The sequence below is a fragment of the Uloborus diversus genome, chromosome 9 (assembly GCF_026930045.1).
Source record: "Uloborus diversus isolate 005 chromosome 9, Udiv.v.3.1, whole genome shotgun sequence".
NCBI lineage: Eukaryota > Metazoa > Arthropoda > Arachnida > Araneae > Uloboridae > Uloborus > Uloborus diversus.
Window position 1 is genome coordinate 19,046,226 of NC_072739.1, and position 16,208 is coordinate 19,062,433.

Consider the following 16,208-nt stretch of genomic DNA (forward strand, 5'->3'; position numbering starts at 1 on the left):
TAGGTATATCTAATACTTTTTTATGCTTACATTATGCTGAGCGATCTGGATGTAGTCAAAGCTTAAAAAAAAAGGAAGAACGCCCTTCGATTAACAGTCAACTTATCCGAATGATAACTGTAGCCTGCATAAAGGAGTCGAAACACCAAGTAGCATTCCCACTGCATTTATTTTATTACATGTGTATGTTATGAGTACATGTAACGCGTAATACTAATATAAATTTGATATTATGTCGGACAGCCCAAGCTTGCCCGAAGTTCAGATAGTTTATAGCCGAACGCTCTACCGAAAAAATCTTATCAATTTAACCGAACTAAGTCCAGTGCTTTTAAGCTTTATTAAAATATAAACACACACACACAGGCTTTTTTTTTTTTTTTTGCCGAAAGCGACGTAAAAAATTGGAAAACTGCATTAGAACTTTGCTTTAAAAAAAATGCATAAGAACTACAGACTGCATCAAGGATTTGAAACAGCAAGGAGCGTTTTCGAAAACTTGATTTTTCGACCGTAAGTCTATTTTTTGTCGTTAGCCAGCCTGATAAGTTTTAAAATGACAGGGGAATCATATATAAGATAAGATATTGAAGAGAAATGTTTTTATTTTTGAAAACTTTTACAATTTGGTACCGCAGGCTGCTTGAACCGTTATAACTTAGATGGCAACACGTGTTCATCATTTAACAGCACGGTTAAAATACAAAAAAAATTGAACTATGCTCTTTTTTAAGCGTAGCTTTTCAAATGTAGTAAAAATGTGATAAGCTATTTTTTTTTTTTTTTTTTTTTTTTTTTTTTTTTTGCAAAAAAAATATATATATATATATTTTATCCTTCAAATTGAGGTAGTGATTTTTTTACTTGTACAAAGAGTCAAAAAGTCATTAGACGAATATATATTTCAATATACGATTTATTATTTTTTTCAGAACAAAAAACAATTCTATTGTAGTCTGTTACTTATATTTTCACTTACATTATGCTTTAATTTTCTTACCAGAGCCAAAGCTTAAAAAAAAAAATCCGTACAATTCAAAAGTACTTTAGCACAAAACCACATCCAGTTTTCTTAACAGCAAAGTGCGTTTCCTACTCATTTTTTCTATTCCCTCAGATTTGTTATTCACTTAATTAAGAGTGCAATGTGAATGTAATGCACGATATTTCTCTAAATTATTTGATGCAGATTGTCCGGACGTGGGTCCGAACACGCATTCTCCTAGTTACGAGGGGAACGCTCTGCCGATCAAGCTATTCAGCTCTGTCAGTCATAGTGCAAGTTAAAGTTATAAATTTAACCTAAAATCTCATTCTGGTTCTTTAAAACAGGTTTTTCGGCTGAAAAAACAATTTTTTGACCGTGGGTCTATTTTTCGTCAGTAGCCAGCACCGCAAGCTTTAAAATAAGGTGTAAATCAAAGAAATCGATCAAGAATTTAGGAAAATCTGGCGTAGAAACCAAAAACAGGCTACAGAAATAATATATAAGGATTGATTTCACTATCACACGTATCATAAACATAGAGGACTTCTGTTTCTCGTACCTTTGAGCGGGGTCGCTTTCAAATGATGTCACACTTTGAAGGGGGAGGGGGAATTCGTGAAATTGTGACGGTTTGAGAAAAGAGGGGGGGGAAGCAGCTTGACATCACAATTGTATTTTTGTTACAATATGCTCATGAAAAACAGCGAGTCATGTGACAAGGGGAGGGGGTAAGGGAGCCAATTTTTTTAGAAAGAAAGTTTGGCATATTATTTATGGATAGTCCTTTGGAAACAAAGCTTTGACTATTTCATACTTTAACGGTTACTTGTTATTATAACACTAGAAAATGCCCGTCAAGGTATGACGGGTGAAAATTGCTTCTACATTTGAATGCCTGTTTCATATTTTGATAATTGAAATTTTAACCTAACTCCATTGGATTAACCCTAAACCCAGTAGATAGCGTTCATTGTTGACCACTTTTTCGTTTCTTCATTCTCCTAAAATCAGTCTTTCCAGTAAAGCAGTTAAGTTACCGGATCCAGTTCAGCCTCGTCAGCGTAAAACATTTCCCTGCATGTCAAACATTACTAAAAATATTATCAAATTGCCGTGCTATGGAACGAGTTTCATTGTTAATGACTTCAGAACGTTACTCGATCAGTGAATTTGTTATTATATATATGAGGATACTTCTAACAAAATTACTGCCAGTATTTTATAAAGTTAATATAGTAATTAATTAGTCAACATTACAACAAAACTTCTTCATGCACCAATTTGAAAAAATGGATAATTCTAATTGCCTACTCCTGTTGAACTTAACATCAACACTTCACATGTCACGAGTTTTTACAAATCAATTCTGTTTTTCAGAGCTGAAAGCCGTTATCTGCCACTTCCCATCATTGACAAATTTTAACTTTTTTTGCGGCAAAGCTTTACTCCCCCGATATTGAACTTAATAATATGCAGTTCAAATTTTAGTTAATTCTTATCAAGTTTTCGATAATGTATATATATATATATATATATATATATATATATATATATCAGCCAAAATTAAATTACTTATTTAATTATTTCTTTAAATTCTCTAAAATTGTTCAAAAGTAATGGGCTTTTAAATTTACCAAACACTTGTATACTCATGCGAAAAATTTCACTCTAACATATAAAATGGTAGGTGTTTTGTACCTACGTTAAATAAAACTCTTAAATTTTCAATTATACTCAGATATATAATTGTGAGTAATGTTTGAGTTTCTTTCTTTAAAATACTGTGAAATAATTCATATAGAATCATTAGAGGACACTAAACTGTGTCTTTTAATTGTATCTACAAGTGTTTATTTTTTTAACAAGTTTATGATAAGTGTAGTGTCGCATCCATGGGCAAAGTTTTTCAACAGGTTACATAAATTTTATTTGGGAGAATTTACTGGCAAGTTTTAAGGTTTAGTTCTCAATTTTATGCATAAAATTAATGTAAATATTTAGAGTTATTGTTGAATCTAGTCAGTTTTTTAACCAGTTATATGGCTAACTCTGATATACATAATTTTAGAAGACGGTGGGGGTGGTGGGATTTCATCCAATCCAATCCAGTTCAAGAGATAATAGGTTAAAATTGCTGGGAAAAGTTAGAACACATTTCTTGAGACTGCTTTTAGCTTTCCCGGTGTTTCATAATATTGCGTTTGAACCCTTTTACTCAAGCGGTGTTTTGCTACGAAGCATTCAAATATTCAGTTTTGGAGACAAATCCAAACCTCGTTGCTTAATACGAATTAAAAGTTTTTAAAGCGTGTACACTGTTAAAACTACAGGTTGCATTCGGCACCTTTCAGGGGTGAAACGCTTGTTCACCAGCGGCACCCAATACGGAGCCGAAATTTCACCTCTAACTAGGGTGAAAAACAGGCACCTTTCAAAAAGTAGGCAGCCGGGGTGAAAAGAATGAACCTTCGGAGAGAGAAATGGCACCCTTACTGTAGATCCTCCCCCCCTCCCCCGTATTGTGTGCGTTTTTGAATACAGTTGTGTATTTTTCTTTTTTTAATAGTTTTGTTTTGATTCATGATATTCTACGTTTTGCACACTTTTCACATTGCATGAATTCAGTACTGGAAATGATTAAAACTTGTAATTACAGCATTTGACCATATTTCAGAGTTTTCAACATAGTTAAGAAGTGCTCATTGCTTTAATTTATCTGATCGTTCTCTACATCAGTGTTTCTCAACCTCTTTTGACCCACGGGTCGGTAAAAACAAATGAAAAACATTGCGAACCTGTGAAATTTTTATCCTTTTCTTAAAAATAAATAAAATAAATAATAATAATTATAATAACTCTCGGGGCGGTAAAAAACTTGTGAAAAAATTCTGCGTACTGATGAGTTTTTTTTTTTTTTTTTTACAAAGTAATATTAAAGATGAATAAAACAATAAATATCTACAGACTTTATTTGGTATCAAAGAGTTGTCACAAATATATTTAAAGTGAAAGACGAGTAATTATTTGAATAATCATAGTTAAGTTAATGATCATTTGTGAGAAATAACCGCACCGAAAGTAAAGTGTAGATGTACTTATGAATTATTTACATGAACAGCCAAAAATATTCTGGGATATTAAAGTTACGATAAAACAAAATCGTTTCTCAAACGTTCAACATTTCAATCAAAATAACAATAAAATAAAATGCGCATAAAATTTTTCGACAGTTAAAAATTTAAAGAAACTCCTAACACTATCGAATAACCGCTAACAGGAAATGATTCAAACACTTGAACGAAAAAGCAAAAGAAAAAGATAGACGGAGAGAGATTTCTTTTTTATTTTTTGCGTCCGCTACACGAAGTACAAGAATCATTTTTATTTCGGTTCTCACTTGTTGGTTATTGAAAATATCATTGCGGTTACTATTTCGGTGATTAAATGTTGCTTATCGAGTACTCAAGAAAATAATGATAGATACATTTAGTAGCGTTTTGTGTGAATGATGGAATTTTCACGACAGGTAACGGTAACCTGAAAATAAACAACCAACGGTACTACGGTATCGTAACGGACTAACGGTAACTGAAAAGCATTAAACGTACTTTTAACTATGTTTGAAAGCCCTAAAAGCTACAAAGTGATCAAAAGCTGTACTTACTTGTTATTTTAAAGAATTATCCTACAAAAGTTGAGATTTAATCCAATAGTGTACTTCATTCAATGTGAAAGACGTAGAAGCCACGCGTAGTGCAACCTATCATTCGTCCGCCATATTGAAGTGGTTGAATGGTGAATGTATGCCGGAAGCGCATGCGCCAGCAAGTCATTTAGCGATTGCTTGCTGTTTTGGCACCCCTGTCTACGACTGTCTGCTACTTTCGCACCTCTGCTTTACTTCCTGGCCAGTATGGCACCCTTGGTCACCATGCTTTCACCTTAGGGGGAATATATTCACTCGTCTGGAACCTCTGGTTATAACAGTGTACGGTGCACCAGTAAATCCGGCCTATTCTCTGTAGATATTTTTAAGTGTCTGTAGTCCAGATGCGAAGGGGAAGGGGGATTTTGGGGGTGAAAAACCCCCCAGAGCCATTGGTTATGCAAATTTAAATACAGTAGTTTATGCGTATGAAAGGACTGTTTTGATCAAAAACCTCCTTCAGAAAGTATTTTTGATCAAACAAACCCCTCCAGAAGGTATTTTTTGGCTGCACTAGTGGTGTAGTCCATCCGGTAATTTGAAGTAATATATGGTTTCGGAAATGTTTAATGTTGATTTTAATTTTTTTAATGTTTATTTCAATTTTCTGTTAGACATAAAAACGCATTTTAAAGTGCAATTTAGTGAGCTATTCCATTTGTTATTCAAGCTTGAAGGGTGAACTGCTTCGACAAAATCTGCGTTTCCAATAGGACTTGCATGTACAGAAAGGGTTTAACATTTGCAACAAGCATAACGCAAGTCAAATTTCAATCGAGTATTAACATATAGTACTATTCAACATTATTTAAGTCAGGTTGCATTAGATGTTACGTAACATTGGAAAAAATTAACAAATATTACTCATTCAAATTTCTTCAATGTATCATTAAAGTGCCTTTGAATATTACCAATGTTGTTTCTAACATGGGGGTCACCTTCCCCCTCCCCCCGAGAAAAAAAATTAAAATTAATTTATTATGTAAATGTAAAATTTGTTCAATTTTCAGAAACTACTTTTTTTGTGATGTAACTAAAGTTTAAATAAAAAACAGGTAAAAATTACAAATGTATTTTATAAAATATAATACGTTAAAAGATTAAATATAATTCAAGATTTATTCGGAGAAATTTCCAAAATTTTTTAAAAATCTTTTATAAACTCATAAATCCACTGTGGGTGCCACCACCCATGTGGGGGGTGGTTACCCACCCCCATAGTGACGGCACTACAATTACTAATCCTTTCATATGTGAATTTTATTTTGTAAATTAAAAAAAAAATGTTTGACGCATCATTCCTTTGAATACAGCATTGTATTTCAGAGCTGATTTTCGTAAACTTTTTCGTCAGAGATTAGATAAATTTTGTGATTAGCACTTGAAGATTAGTTCGCGTTGTAGCGCTTCGACACATTCAGTGATTTTAATCGAAATCACAAAAGCATATCGTGTTAAACCTGTGATATCAAGCACAATTATTCGATTTTATTTATTTGTTTACTTTATTTATTTATTATTCAATAATTTATTTTTCATTTTGTTTACTTATTTATTTACTTATTTGTGTGATTTATTTCATTAGTTTATTTCATCATTTTATATTTCATGTATTTATTTAATTCATTTATTTTATTTTATTTATGCATTCATTCATTTTATTTCATTTTATTTTATTTATGCATTCATTCATTTTATTTCATTTTATTTTATTTATTCATTTATTTTACTTGTTCGTTTATTTTATTTATTTATTTATTTTTTTATTTATTTTACTTATTTTTATTTATTTTTATTTTAGTTATTTATTTATTCACGGATTAGCAATATTATTAAAAACATATTTGAAATATTTAAAATTTCAATTTTATTGTAGTATGAAGTTCAACAATATTGCTAACACGTACTTCGTGGTGAGGATTAACCTTTGGTATGCGAGAAGTCCAAGTAAATGGGACTATTTGCAAAAGATTCGTATAAAAGTACTTCTGAAGTTTAGCAGTAAAGACTTAAATACCATAAAAAGTGTTCATGTATTTCAAATTGTTTTTAGTTTTATGTGTAGCATTTAAAACAGAATTTTTAAAAAGACACCCATTTCTACATTTTTAGTTAAACTTAAGTGTTGAACTAATCTCATAGTCAAGCGCCAAAAAATATACACAAATGTGTAACCCCATTTTTTAACCGACTTCAAAAAGGAGGCGGTTATCAGTTCATACCGTATGTATGTTTTTTTTTTGTCCACTCATAGCGTCTCACCTAGTGAACCGATTTTGATGATTCTTTTTTTAATGGATAGGGGATGGCTCAACTTAGGTCCCATTACTTTGTTTGACCATATTTGTTCTTTAGAAAAAAAGTTATGGGCAAAAAACAGCACATTTTATGCAATTTCCCTATTAAATGATTAAAATGATATTATAGCGAAGTTCCCACTTTTCATCCGTGGATAACGGTGGCTCAGTGGTAGAATTCTCGCCTCCCACACGAGCGACCAGGGTTCAAATCCCGACTAGGACAAAGTGAATTTTACTACAATAAAATTTCGTTTCTACTGTTTCCCGTATTTTCTCGAATGTTCTATTAATTTCTGTATCTTTCCAAGTCTGGAAAGTTCCAGCACTTTCTCAAGTTGTATATAAGGAGATGTAACGTTCATTTGTGGTTCTGAATAAAGATCTCGAGTTGAGACTAACGAGTATTCGCTTCATTTGGCTTTCACATTTGTCTTCGCTATCTTCATCTACGCGACAATATGAAACTCATTGTTATAAAAGTTTGGTGCCATATAACGTTAATAGTAGTTGTAATGATAATTTTGAATAAAGGCTTTTCTAAAGCAATACAGTGATATAGAGCCGAACTTCTTACTTTTACTGAAATATCTACATTTACACTAAAAAGAATGAAATAAAAAAATTTTGAAAAAAAAATTAGAACCGACTTCAAAATTGCTCTAAAAAGTGAAAAATAATTTTATTCTTTAAACACCATCGATAATGCTTTTAAACATAATTTTTGAAGTTGGCGCAAAAACGATAGATAAAATCATTTACAGTCATAACTGAACTAGAACTAGAAATTTAACCAGGCCCAGTTTCTTCACTATCACATAAATTATGCATTGATGACAACATATTTGAATAACGATATAAATGTTTCGTTCGTAACTTCGGATGCTTTTCTGAAAAAAATATGAACGAAGCATGGTTACACTGGGTTTTACGTTTTGTTTTTGCGCCAACTTCAAAAATTATGTTTAAAAGCATTATCGATGGTGTTTAAAGAATAAAATTATTTTTCACTTTTTAGAGCAATTTTGAAGTCGGTTCTATTTTTTTTTTTTTTTTTTTTCAAAATTTTTTGTTAGTATATCTCCAATTGGAGTCGCTGGCTTTCTCGGAACGATACAAAATGAACTAATCTACACACAGATTTTAAAAAAATGCCCATCGTCTAGAAAATCTCTAGGAAGCTGTTGTTCTAAATAAAGGTTTCTTAGTAGCGATACAGCTTCTTAATTGGCAGATTGAAACGATACAGTCTTATATAATGCTACTTAAGAAGATGATATTTTGTTATTAGAAACCTTTATGGAAGCCCAGTTTCTTCTTGAGTTTCAAGCAAGTAGGCAGTTTATAAAAATATACCCAAATGCAAATGTTTAATCATTTTTGTTCGTATAGTTCCAATTGGAGTCACTGGGTTTCTTGGAGTGATACAAAATGAAATTATCTACACACAAATTTTTAAAATATGTCCGTTGTCTAGAAAATCTCTAGGAAGCTGGCCTTCCATATAAAGGTTTCTTAGTAGCGATACAGCTTTTTAAGTATCGTTGAAACGACATATAAGGTTTATTATTATTATTATTACTATTAGGAAATTTTATGGAAGCTTCGTTTCCTCTTGAGTTTCTAGTAAACAAGCATTCATTATTATTATTTAAAATTTAAATATTTATTTTATTTATTTATTTTTTTTTTTACTTTGTGCGAGTGTAAATCTCCAAATTCTACTGACGAAAAACAAAACTTAAAACATCCAACTCTGGAAAAATGCCTTTTTGTAGCTGTAGTTACAGATTTATTTGCAAATCAGCTTCAGAAAGAGCAAATATTATTTTGATTCAGTTTTATTTAAATAATATTTAACAATGTAGTTCAAATTCTTTTCACGTCAATTTAGACGCTCGAATAATACTTGATAATACAACCAAATAGAATGTTGAGCTTTCTACGGCAAGTTGAAATAATATTAAACAAAGCTAAAATTGCGCAAATAGCAATGAAAATTACAGGCATATGTTTCAGGGTTATGTAAATAAAATAAACAAAAAAATGAAAAGTATCCACAAAAAACTTTTTTTTTTTTTTGGTTACTAAGAAAGAGGTTTCTTGAAACCTCGAAACACATGATTGCAATTTTTATTGTCTTCTGCAGAATTTCAAGTTTATAATTTCAGCATAACTTAGTGTTAATTAATGTTGCAATTCAATTGGACTCGAATAATGTTGAAAGGTAAAACTTCGTTCGTATTAATATTTTTATAAAATTTTATATACACTGGAGAGAGAAAAATGCACATTTACAAGAAAATAACTTGGAAACTGGCCATTAAGGTTTCTAGCTCCGATACAGCATTATCTTAAGTAATGTTACTTAAAAAGGAGTTGTATTGTTAGAACGTTATTTAAGAAGGAGGTGTATTGTTATATCGTTATTTAAGAAGGAAGTGTATTGTTACAGCGTTACTTAAGAAGGAGTAGTATTGTTACAACGTTACTTCACAAAGAGTTGTATCGTTACAACGTTTTACTTCGCAAGGAGTTGTATCGTTACAACGTTACTTCGCAAGGAGTTGTATCGTTACAACGTTACTTTACAAGGAGTTGTATCGTTACAATGTTGCTTCACAAGGAGTTGTATCGTTACAATGTTACTTCACAAGGAGTTGTATTGTTGTAACGTTACTTCGCAAGGAGTTGTATCGTTATAACATTACTTCACAAGGAATTGTATCGTTACAATGTTATTCAAGATGGAGTTGTATCGTTATACCGTTACTTCAGAAGGAGTTGGAGCGCTTCAACGTTACTCAAGAAGGAGCTTTATCGTTACAATGTTACTTAAGAGGAAGCTGTATCGTTACAACGTTGCTAAGAAGGAGCCGTATCGTGACAACGTTACTTAGGAAGGAGTTGCATCGTAACAACCCCCTCCCCGTTACTTAAGAAGAAGTTATATCTTTATAACATCACTTAAGAAGGAGCTGTATCGTTATTAGAATGCTTTGACGAAGCCCAGTTCACCAGACATTTTCTAATATTCGAACTTTTTTTTACAGTGCATGATGAAATTTCTTATTGTGAAACTATGTTTATTAGGGCTAAGGGGAAAATTATGGAGGAAAATTCATAAAAGGAAGATGCAGATGCACAAGCTTTATCCCAAATTGAAAGAGGGGGAAATCGGAAGAGAAAAATTGGTACCGAAGAGAAGTAAATGGACTGGATTGCGATATTCAGGTAAGGAAGATACCAGACAGCTCACTGTTACCCATTCTCAGGATGGTCGCGCCTTGGAGGGATTTCGCGGCATCATTCTTTAAGAAAGCGTTATGAGAATTTTATGCAGGGGCTGTCTATAAATAATGTCACACTTCACTATACCCCCCTTGTCACATGTCACACTTGTTTTCAATGATATATCCTTATAAAAAAAAGACGTGATGTCCCACTTCTTCTTACCCCTTCCCTCCGCCTTGTCACAAACTGTCACAATTTCACGAACCTCCTCAAAGAGGAACATTATTTGTGGACAGCTCCTTCTTACAGTTTGAGATTACTTATGTGCGCAAATCGAATGTGAAAGCACAAAAAGTGCACACACGGAGCTACATATATCATAAAGCTTACAACTCCTTGAAATGCGAAAAAAATCTCTGGCTCCGAAACATGTGAATGCACAGCCCCCCCCCCCCTACCCACAGTACAGTTCTTCAACGGTCAGCCATCTGAAAGTTATAACGCAGCAATATGTCTAAGGGCCTATTTTTTTCTTTTCTCTCTTTCATTGCATTAAAAATGGGAATTAACGTAGTTCTTCCCAGTTTGTGCTTAAAGACGTCATATTTTAAGAATTTGTTTCTTAGTCTCATTAACTCTTGAATTAAATATTTTTTCCCCTTTCAATATCTAGTTTGCAGTTTGAGGTTGGGACGATTAGCATGAACAAATTTCGCCGGGTTTTTTTCACTGTGATCAGCTGAAATTGTTACTTAACTTTAGTTTGAAGGAATTTTAACCTTTTCCTCTTTTTTTTGAGGGGGGGGGGGGTAGTTACTTTAAATGCGAACTTTTCAAATCGAATAGAATTTATGGCGAGAGAAAGCTAAAACTTGAAACAATTCGCCTAATTTTTTTTTTTTTTTTAATTTTCAATACAGTAGGACCTCATTTACCTAGACTAACGGGCGATTACAATCATTCGAATAAATGAAAGTACTGATTAAACGAAATAACCTATAAATTGAGCCAAGATACAAAACCAAACTAATTACTGTACACAGTAAAAATTGTATTTTAAGCTCAAGACAATGAAATACAAAACTGCGTAAGAGAAAATTAAGTGTAGTATATACATACCATAAATAATTATAGATAAATAACGTATTCGTGCACAGTCGAAACTCAATCTACCGATACAGCATTTAGTTTCTGTATAAATAAATAAGAGTAAATACCTCCTTAGTACAGCCTAGATCTATGGCTACAGCATTTTTTTTTCCTCATGTAACCATCATCTAATTTCACGGGTCCCTTCGTAAAAAGTATCTAAATAATATTAAATACTAGCGGCCCGTTCCGACTTTGTTCGGTTTAAAAAACTATATATTTTAAATAAATATTCTGCATATACTTTTTAATTTAAAATTTAATAGTAAGCAACATTTTTTGATTTCTTTTTATGAGGTTTGAAACAAATTGCCTCATTTCCTGATCAAGAGAGACCAACATATAATTCCCACTGGACAATACAATCTTCCCGTATGTAACGTTGCACTACGTGTCATATATTTCTTCGTTTGAACTTCAGATTTGATTATGGTGATGGCATAAGAAATTTTCCTTTTAAATTGTAATCACTCAAATTGGACATGGAAACATGCTGGGACCATGGGATGCAAGGATTATGATAAAACTGATCTGCTTCTGGTGCTGTAAGAACAATACTCTAAATCATATTATTCCATAGTGATTTTAATTGGGATCGAATTCCATAGCATAGATTATTCAAATTAAAGTTGCAATTGTCGTCCTCTATCAGATCGAGTTCTATACATGCTACTTGATAGGTTGGCAGGACCTTTAACTGTCAAAAGACTTTCGAAATAGATTGGACCACAAAAATGTTCTAATGTTTGAATGTCCTAAAGGACGAAAATCTTATGCGCAATTACCCTTCGAGGGGAGATTTTTCTAAATTAAATGAACTTTTGTGAGCTCATTAGCAGATGTTTTTCATTTTGATTTCAGTATCAATTAAGACACCTTAAAGAGTAGTCCGAAATGCATGCGAAGTTACAACTTTTAGAAACATGGATTAATTTCGTCTATATCTGCACTACTTGAATTCAAAAACTAATTTGCCCGAAACAAATCTGAATTATAATTCGTATCAATAAATTTTTGAAGCATAAACATTCTGTAACTCTGAATGGATTGCAAATGTCCAAGACTAATAGTAAGCTACATACCTTGCCCTTTTTCGCGGTTCTGACATTTCCAACCCTCAGCATTTTGTTCGAAGAAAACCTTAGGTCAGTTTGTCATTGCACATGCTGGACAATCGGTGCTTGTTTTTACGTATATAAGAATGAAAGATTACGAAACATAAACTGGTAGCGAAGACAAACTATTGTTTTAAAAATTAATATTATTAATGCATAATTCATAGCTTATGTCACTCAGTAAGAATGCACCTCAAATCCGATCTTTCTCTTTATAATATTAGGTGTAGATTCTCACTTTCTTGGCTTACGAAAGTATCAGGTTTCCGCATTTAAAGTTTGTCCTGATCTTTAAAAAAATATTCAGCCCCTTGCTTAAATATAAAATCTTTATGTAAAACTTTATTGAATTAGGGTAAACGAAATGTCCCATTACTGTACAAATTACAATTTGGAGCAATCGTTTGAATTCTTAGCTATGGCGACTATGCATCAATTGGTCCAAACGTTCCTACATGAGATTGTTCGAGAAATGATCGCGAAGAGCAAAGAAGTAGACAATGATGATGGCGAATGATGTATAAGATAATGTTCGAACATTTTTTAAACACAGACGTTTGTTACATATTATGCATCATGTGAAACAAGGAGGAACTTAATTCGCATGAATTAACGAAATTCTACTGGGTGGTTTAAAAAAAGAAGAAGTTACAGACAAAACTTTCTCAACATTATTGAAAATAAAACAATGAATTTAGTTATATTTCTACTGTTTTTTTTTTTTTTTTTTGAAATATAATGTGCATTTTGTCCCTAACAAAATCTTCTAAAATTTAACAGCGGAATTACTGTCAGAAATTTTCTTCGCAATGATATTGTGTTCATAGTTTTCCCGCAGAGCAATGAATGGTCCCGTGATAAATCATCCATCAAGGTATATATATATATATACATATGCTCAATCTATTGCTCAAATTTTAATTTAATTTGACACCTTTTTAAAGATTTATAAATGTTTAAAATGCTTGTACGGATCACAGTCGTGGTGCTTGCAAATAAACAATTAAAAAAAAATAATAACAATGATTCCTCTACCAATCAGTCAAAACATTCATTTAGTCAAAACCTCTAAAAAGTTATAACGAATTCAATAATTATTAAAACTACAAGTTGAGAATCAAAGATATCAAGCGAATAATATTTCAAAGCTGCTTACTATACCAAAAATTTAGTAACATATATGTTTACGGATTAAGAAGCGATCACAAGTAAATGGCTCCCATTTGTGAAATCTCGAGTAAGAATACGGCAGACATAAGTTTAAACCCTTTGATTTCCCGTGCACATGACATTCTTCAGGGGAACTATCTAGAAGTGTGCAACAATCTGCCTCCCCCTCTTTTCACTGTTTACAAAAAAAAAAAAAAAAAAACTCATTTTACTAAAAGAAGGTAAAGAAAGTGTGTGGATGCACCACATGTTTCTGGTAAAAATGGTTAGCCCCATACTCTTGATTTAATTAAGCGGCGTATTTGATTTAAATATCTGTCAGTTTTTCGATGCTAAAGCTGGATTTCGTTCCGTTTTTGAGGGTTTGATTCATTAAACTGGCTGATTCAATTAACCACTGGTTCAAATATCCAGCCAGGGGCGGATTTACAGTCAATTCAAGGGGGGGGGGCGGTTGAAACCGTAAAAGTGTAAAAGTCATTCCTCCCTCCAAACCCGTCATGTAGGGGGGCAGGAAATCAATTCCCCCTTTTTCCCCCCTATTGCCCCTCACGAACTTATCGCCCCCTTGAAGTGTCAAATCTCCCCTTTGGGGACTAAGCCCCAGGGTTGGAAACCACTGTTCTAAGCCATAGCAATACTAGTATAGTGCAGTAAATGAAAGAAAAAGGTTGGAAGACATATACAGAAATATAAAAATTATTAAAGCTCAAAAAATGGGGGAGGGGTGAGCTTAGTTCAAATTAAAAAGTAGGTAACTCTGTCCATCCTCGACTACAGTAGCTGTCTAAACTTAATTTAAAGCAAATTTGTGGTATGTACTTGATTGAAATTAGTAGCTATTGCTGGTAATTCCTTCAATTCTATATTATTGGTTTTAGAATATAACGGTCGTTGAGGGGGGGGGGGGGGTCGCCCCTACCGCCCCCTAGTAAATCCGCCACTGTATCAAGCGCTCATTACATGTCCAGGGTCAAAAGACCATGTCTTTGAAGTTTGTTTTGGATGACATAACATTGCAAGCAAGATCGCTAAATGACTAAAAAAATAAAAATTTAATAAATGGAGAATAGGATGAATACCTAAAATACGAAAAGATTCTTACCTGTAGTACGGATGGTATCCTTGTTGGGGTATGTGCAGATCCATGGGCATGGGCCCGTACCCTTCCGGTTGCATCATCGTAAAAATCCAAAATTTAAGACATTTGTGTGCAGGAAACAAAAATAGTTTCGATTATGTGCTGAAATCACAGATGCAACAAGTGATCAATCACTTGATGGTTACGTTCCCATGCTGATGATGATATTCTCCAAAAAAGAGTGCTGGTTTTTTTCTTTATTTCTTTTGAAACAAACAATTTTTAATTAATAAATATTTTGCGAATTTCTTGTCTCATATCGCTTGGAAAGTGTTGCTTTTTGAAGATTATCAGATGGTAACCATTTTTCCTTTTTCCAAACTTAAATATTTTTTTCTTTTTCCGAAAAATTCTTTCAGTGTGATTTTCAAACGTTTTGGCACTTAATAAACACAGGCGCGAATCTGTATTGGAAAAATCAAACTTCTCAAGTCTTTTGACGTTTTTCAGAATTATCCATAATGATTTTTTTGCAGAATTAATTGGTGTAAATATAATCCATTTGCCGCCGATAATAATCACAAATTACAGCAGCCCGGTTGCATCATTGGCGTAATAAGCGACGAAGTAAACACTACCCCCTCGGCATGCTCTTCGTACGTGCCACCAGACAGACAGACGCACAGGTGACCAGCTCAGCGCCGAACCACGCTAATAATGTGTGACTGCGGCTCGCCGTGTTTTGCGCCGATCCCCCGTTAGGCCTAAGGTGGCCAGTTTGTGACGTAAGCCAGGCAAGCGCCAGAGGATAGCGATAGAAGAAAAAAAAATCGAACAAAAACGAACGTCGCGGGGTGTGGAGAGAGAGGGGGGGAGGAGGATCGGCCCTTCTGGCCCGCGCGGTCCCCGCCCAGCGATGCGCGGATTCCCGCCAGCGCAGACGATAAGTTGCGTCGCAGACGATCGGTTGATGCGGAGGATCGCGGTGCGGCCGAGATTTTCCTGCCTGCTACCGGTTGGATTGAGCGGCGGGAGGCCGTTGGGGTTGCGGCACAGATTTTCTCCTGTTTTCGCGGTTGATTTTCGTTCGGTTGCGGAAAAGTCGCTCTAATTGCGCCGAGAGATGGCGTTTATTATGTTTTCATTAGATTGTCGTAGTTCGTTTTTCATGTTTGTTTTTCCTTCGGTGGATTTTCAATAATGACATGTATTTTACTTTTTGAATTATCCTTTAGAAACTGTTTACAAGGAAATTTGGATTAGTGTTTCTGATTGACACATTTAGTTTTAATTTCTTCAAAAGATTTTGCCCTTTGTGATTATCCTGCTACTTGTTCATTTGTTTTTCTCGATTTCTTTTTATTCGTTCAATTTTTCCATTTACATTTTTGCCTCGTTAAGTGGAAATCACGTGAATATGGTTGATATTAAATGATCGCTTTTGCTTTTCCTTACAAGAAATTCTCAA

General features: G+C 33.5%; 1 protein-coding gene across 1 annotated transcript in view; it reads right to left on the reverse strand.

Moving 5' to 3' along the window:
- Positions 1-15,514, reverse strand: part of LOC129230733 (protein trachealess-like) — a 291,372-nt gene extending 275,858 nt beyond the window's left edge. The window contains 1 exon segment of the mRNA XM_054865154.1: positions 14,765-15,514. Coding sequence (XP_054721129.1) covers positions 14,765-14,841 — 77 coding nt within the window. The 5' untranslated portion in view covers positions 14,842-15,514.
- Positions 15,515-16,208: the final 694 nt, after the last annotated feature.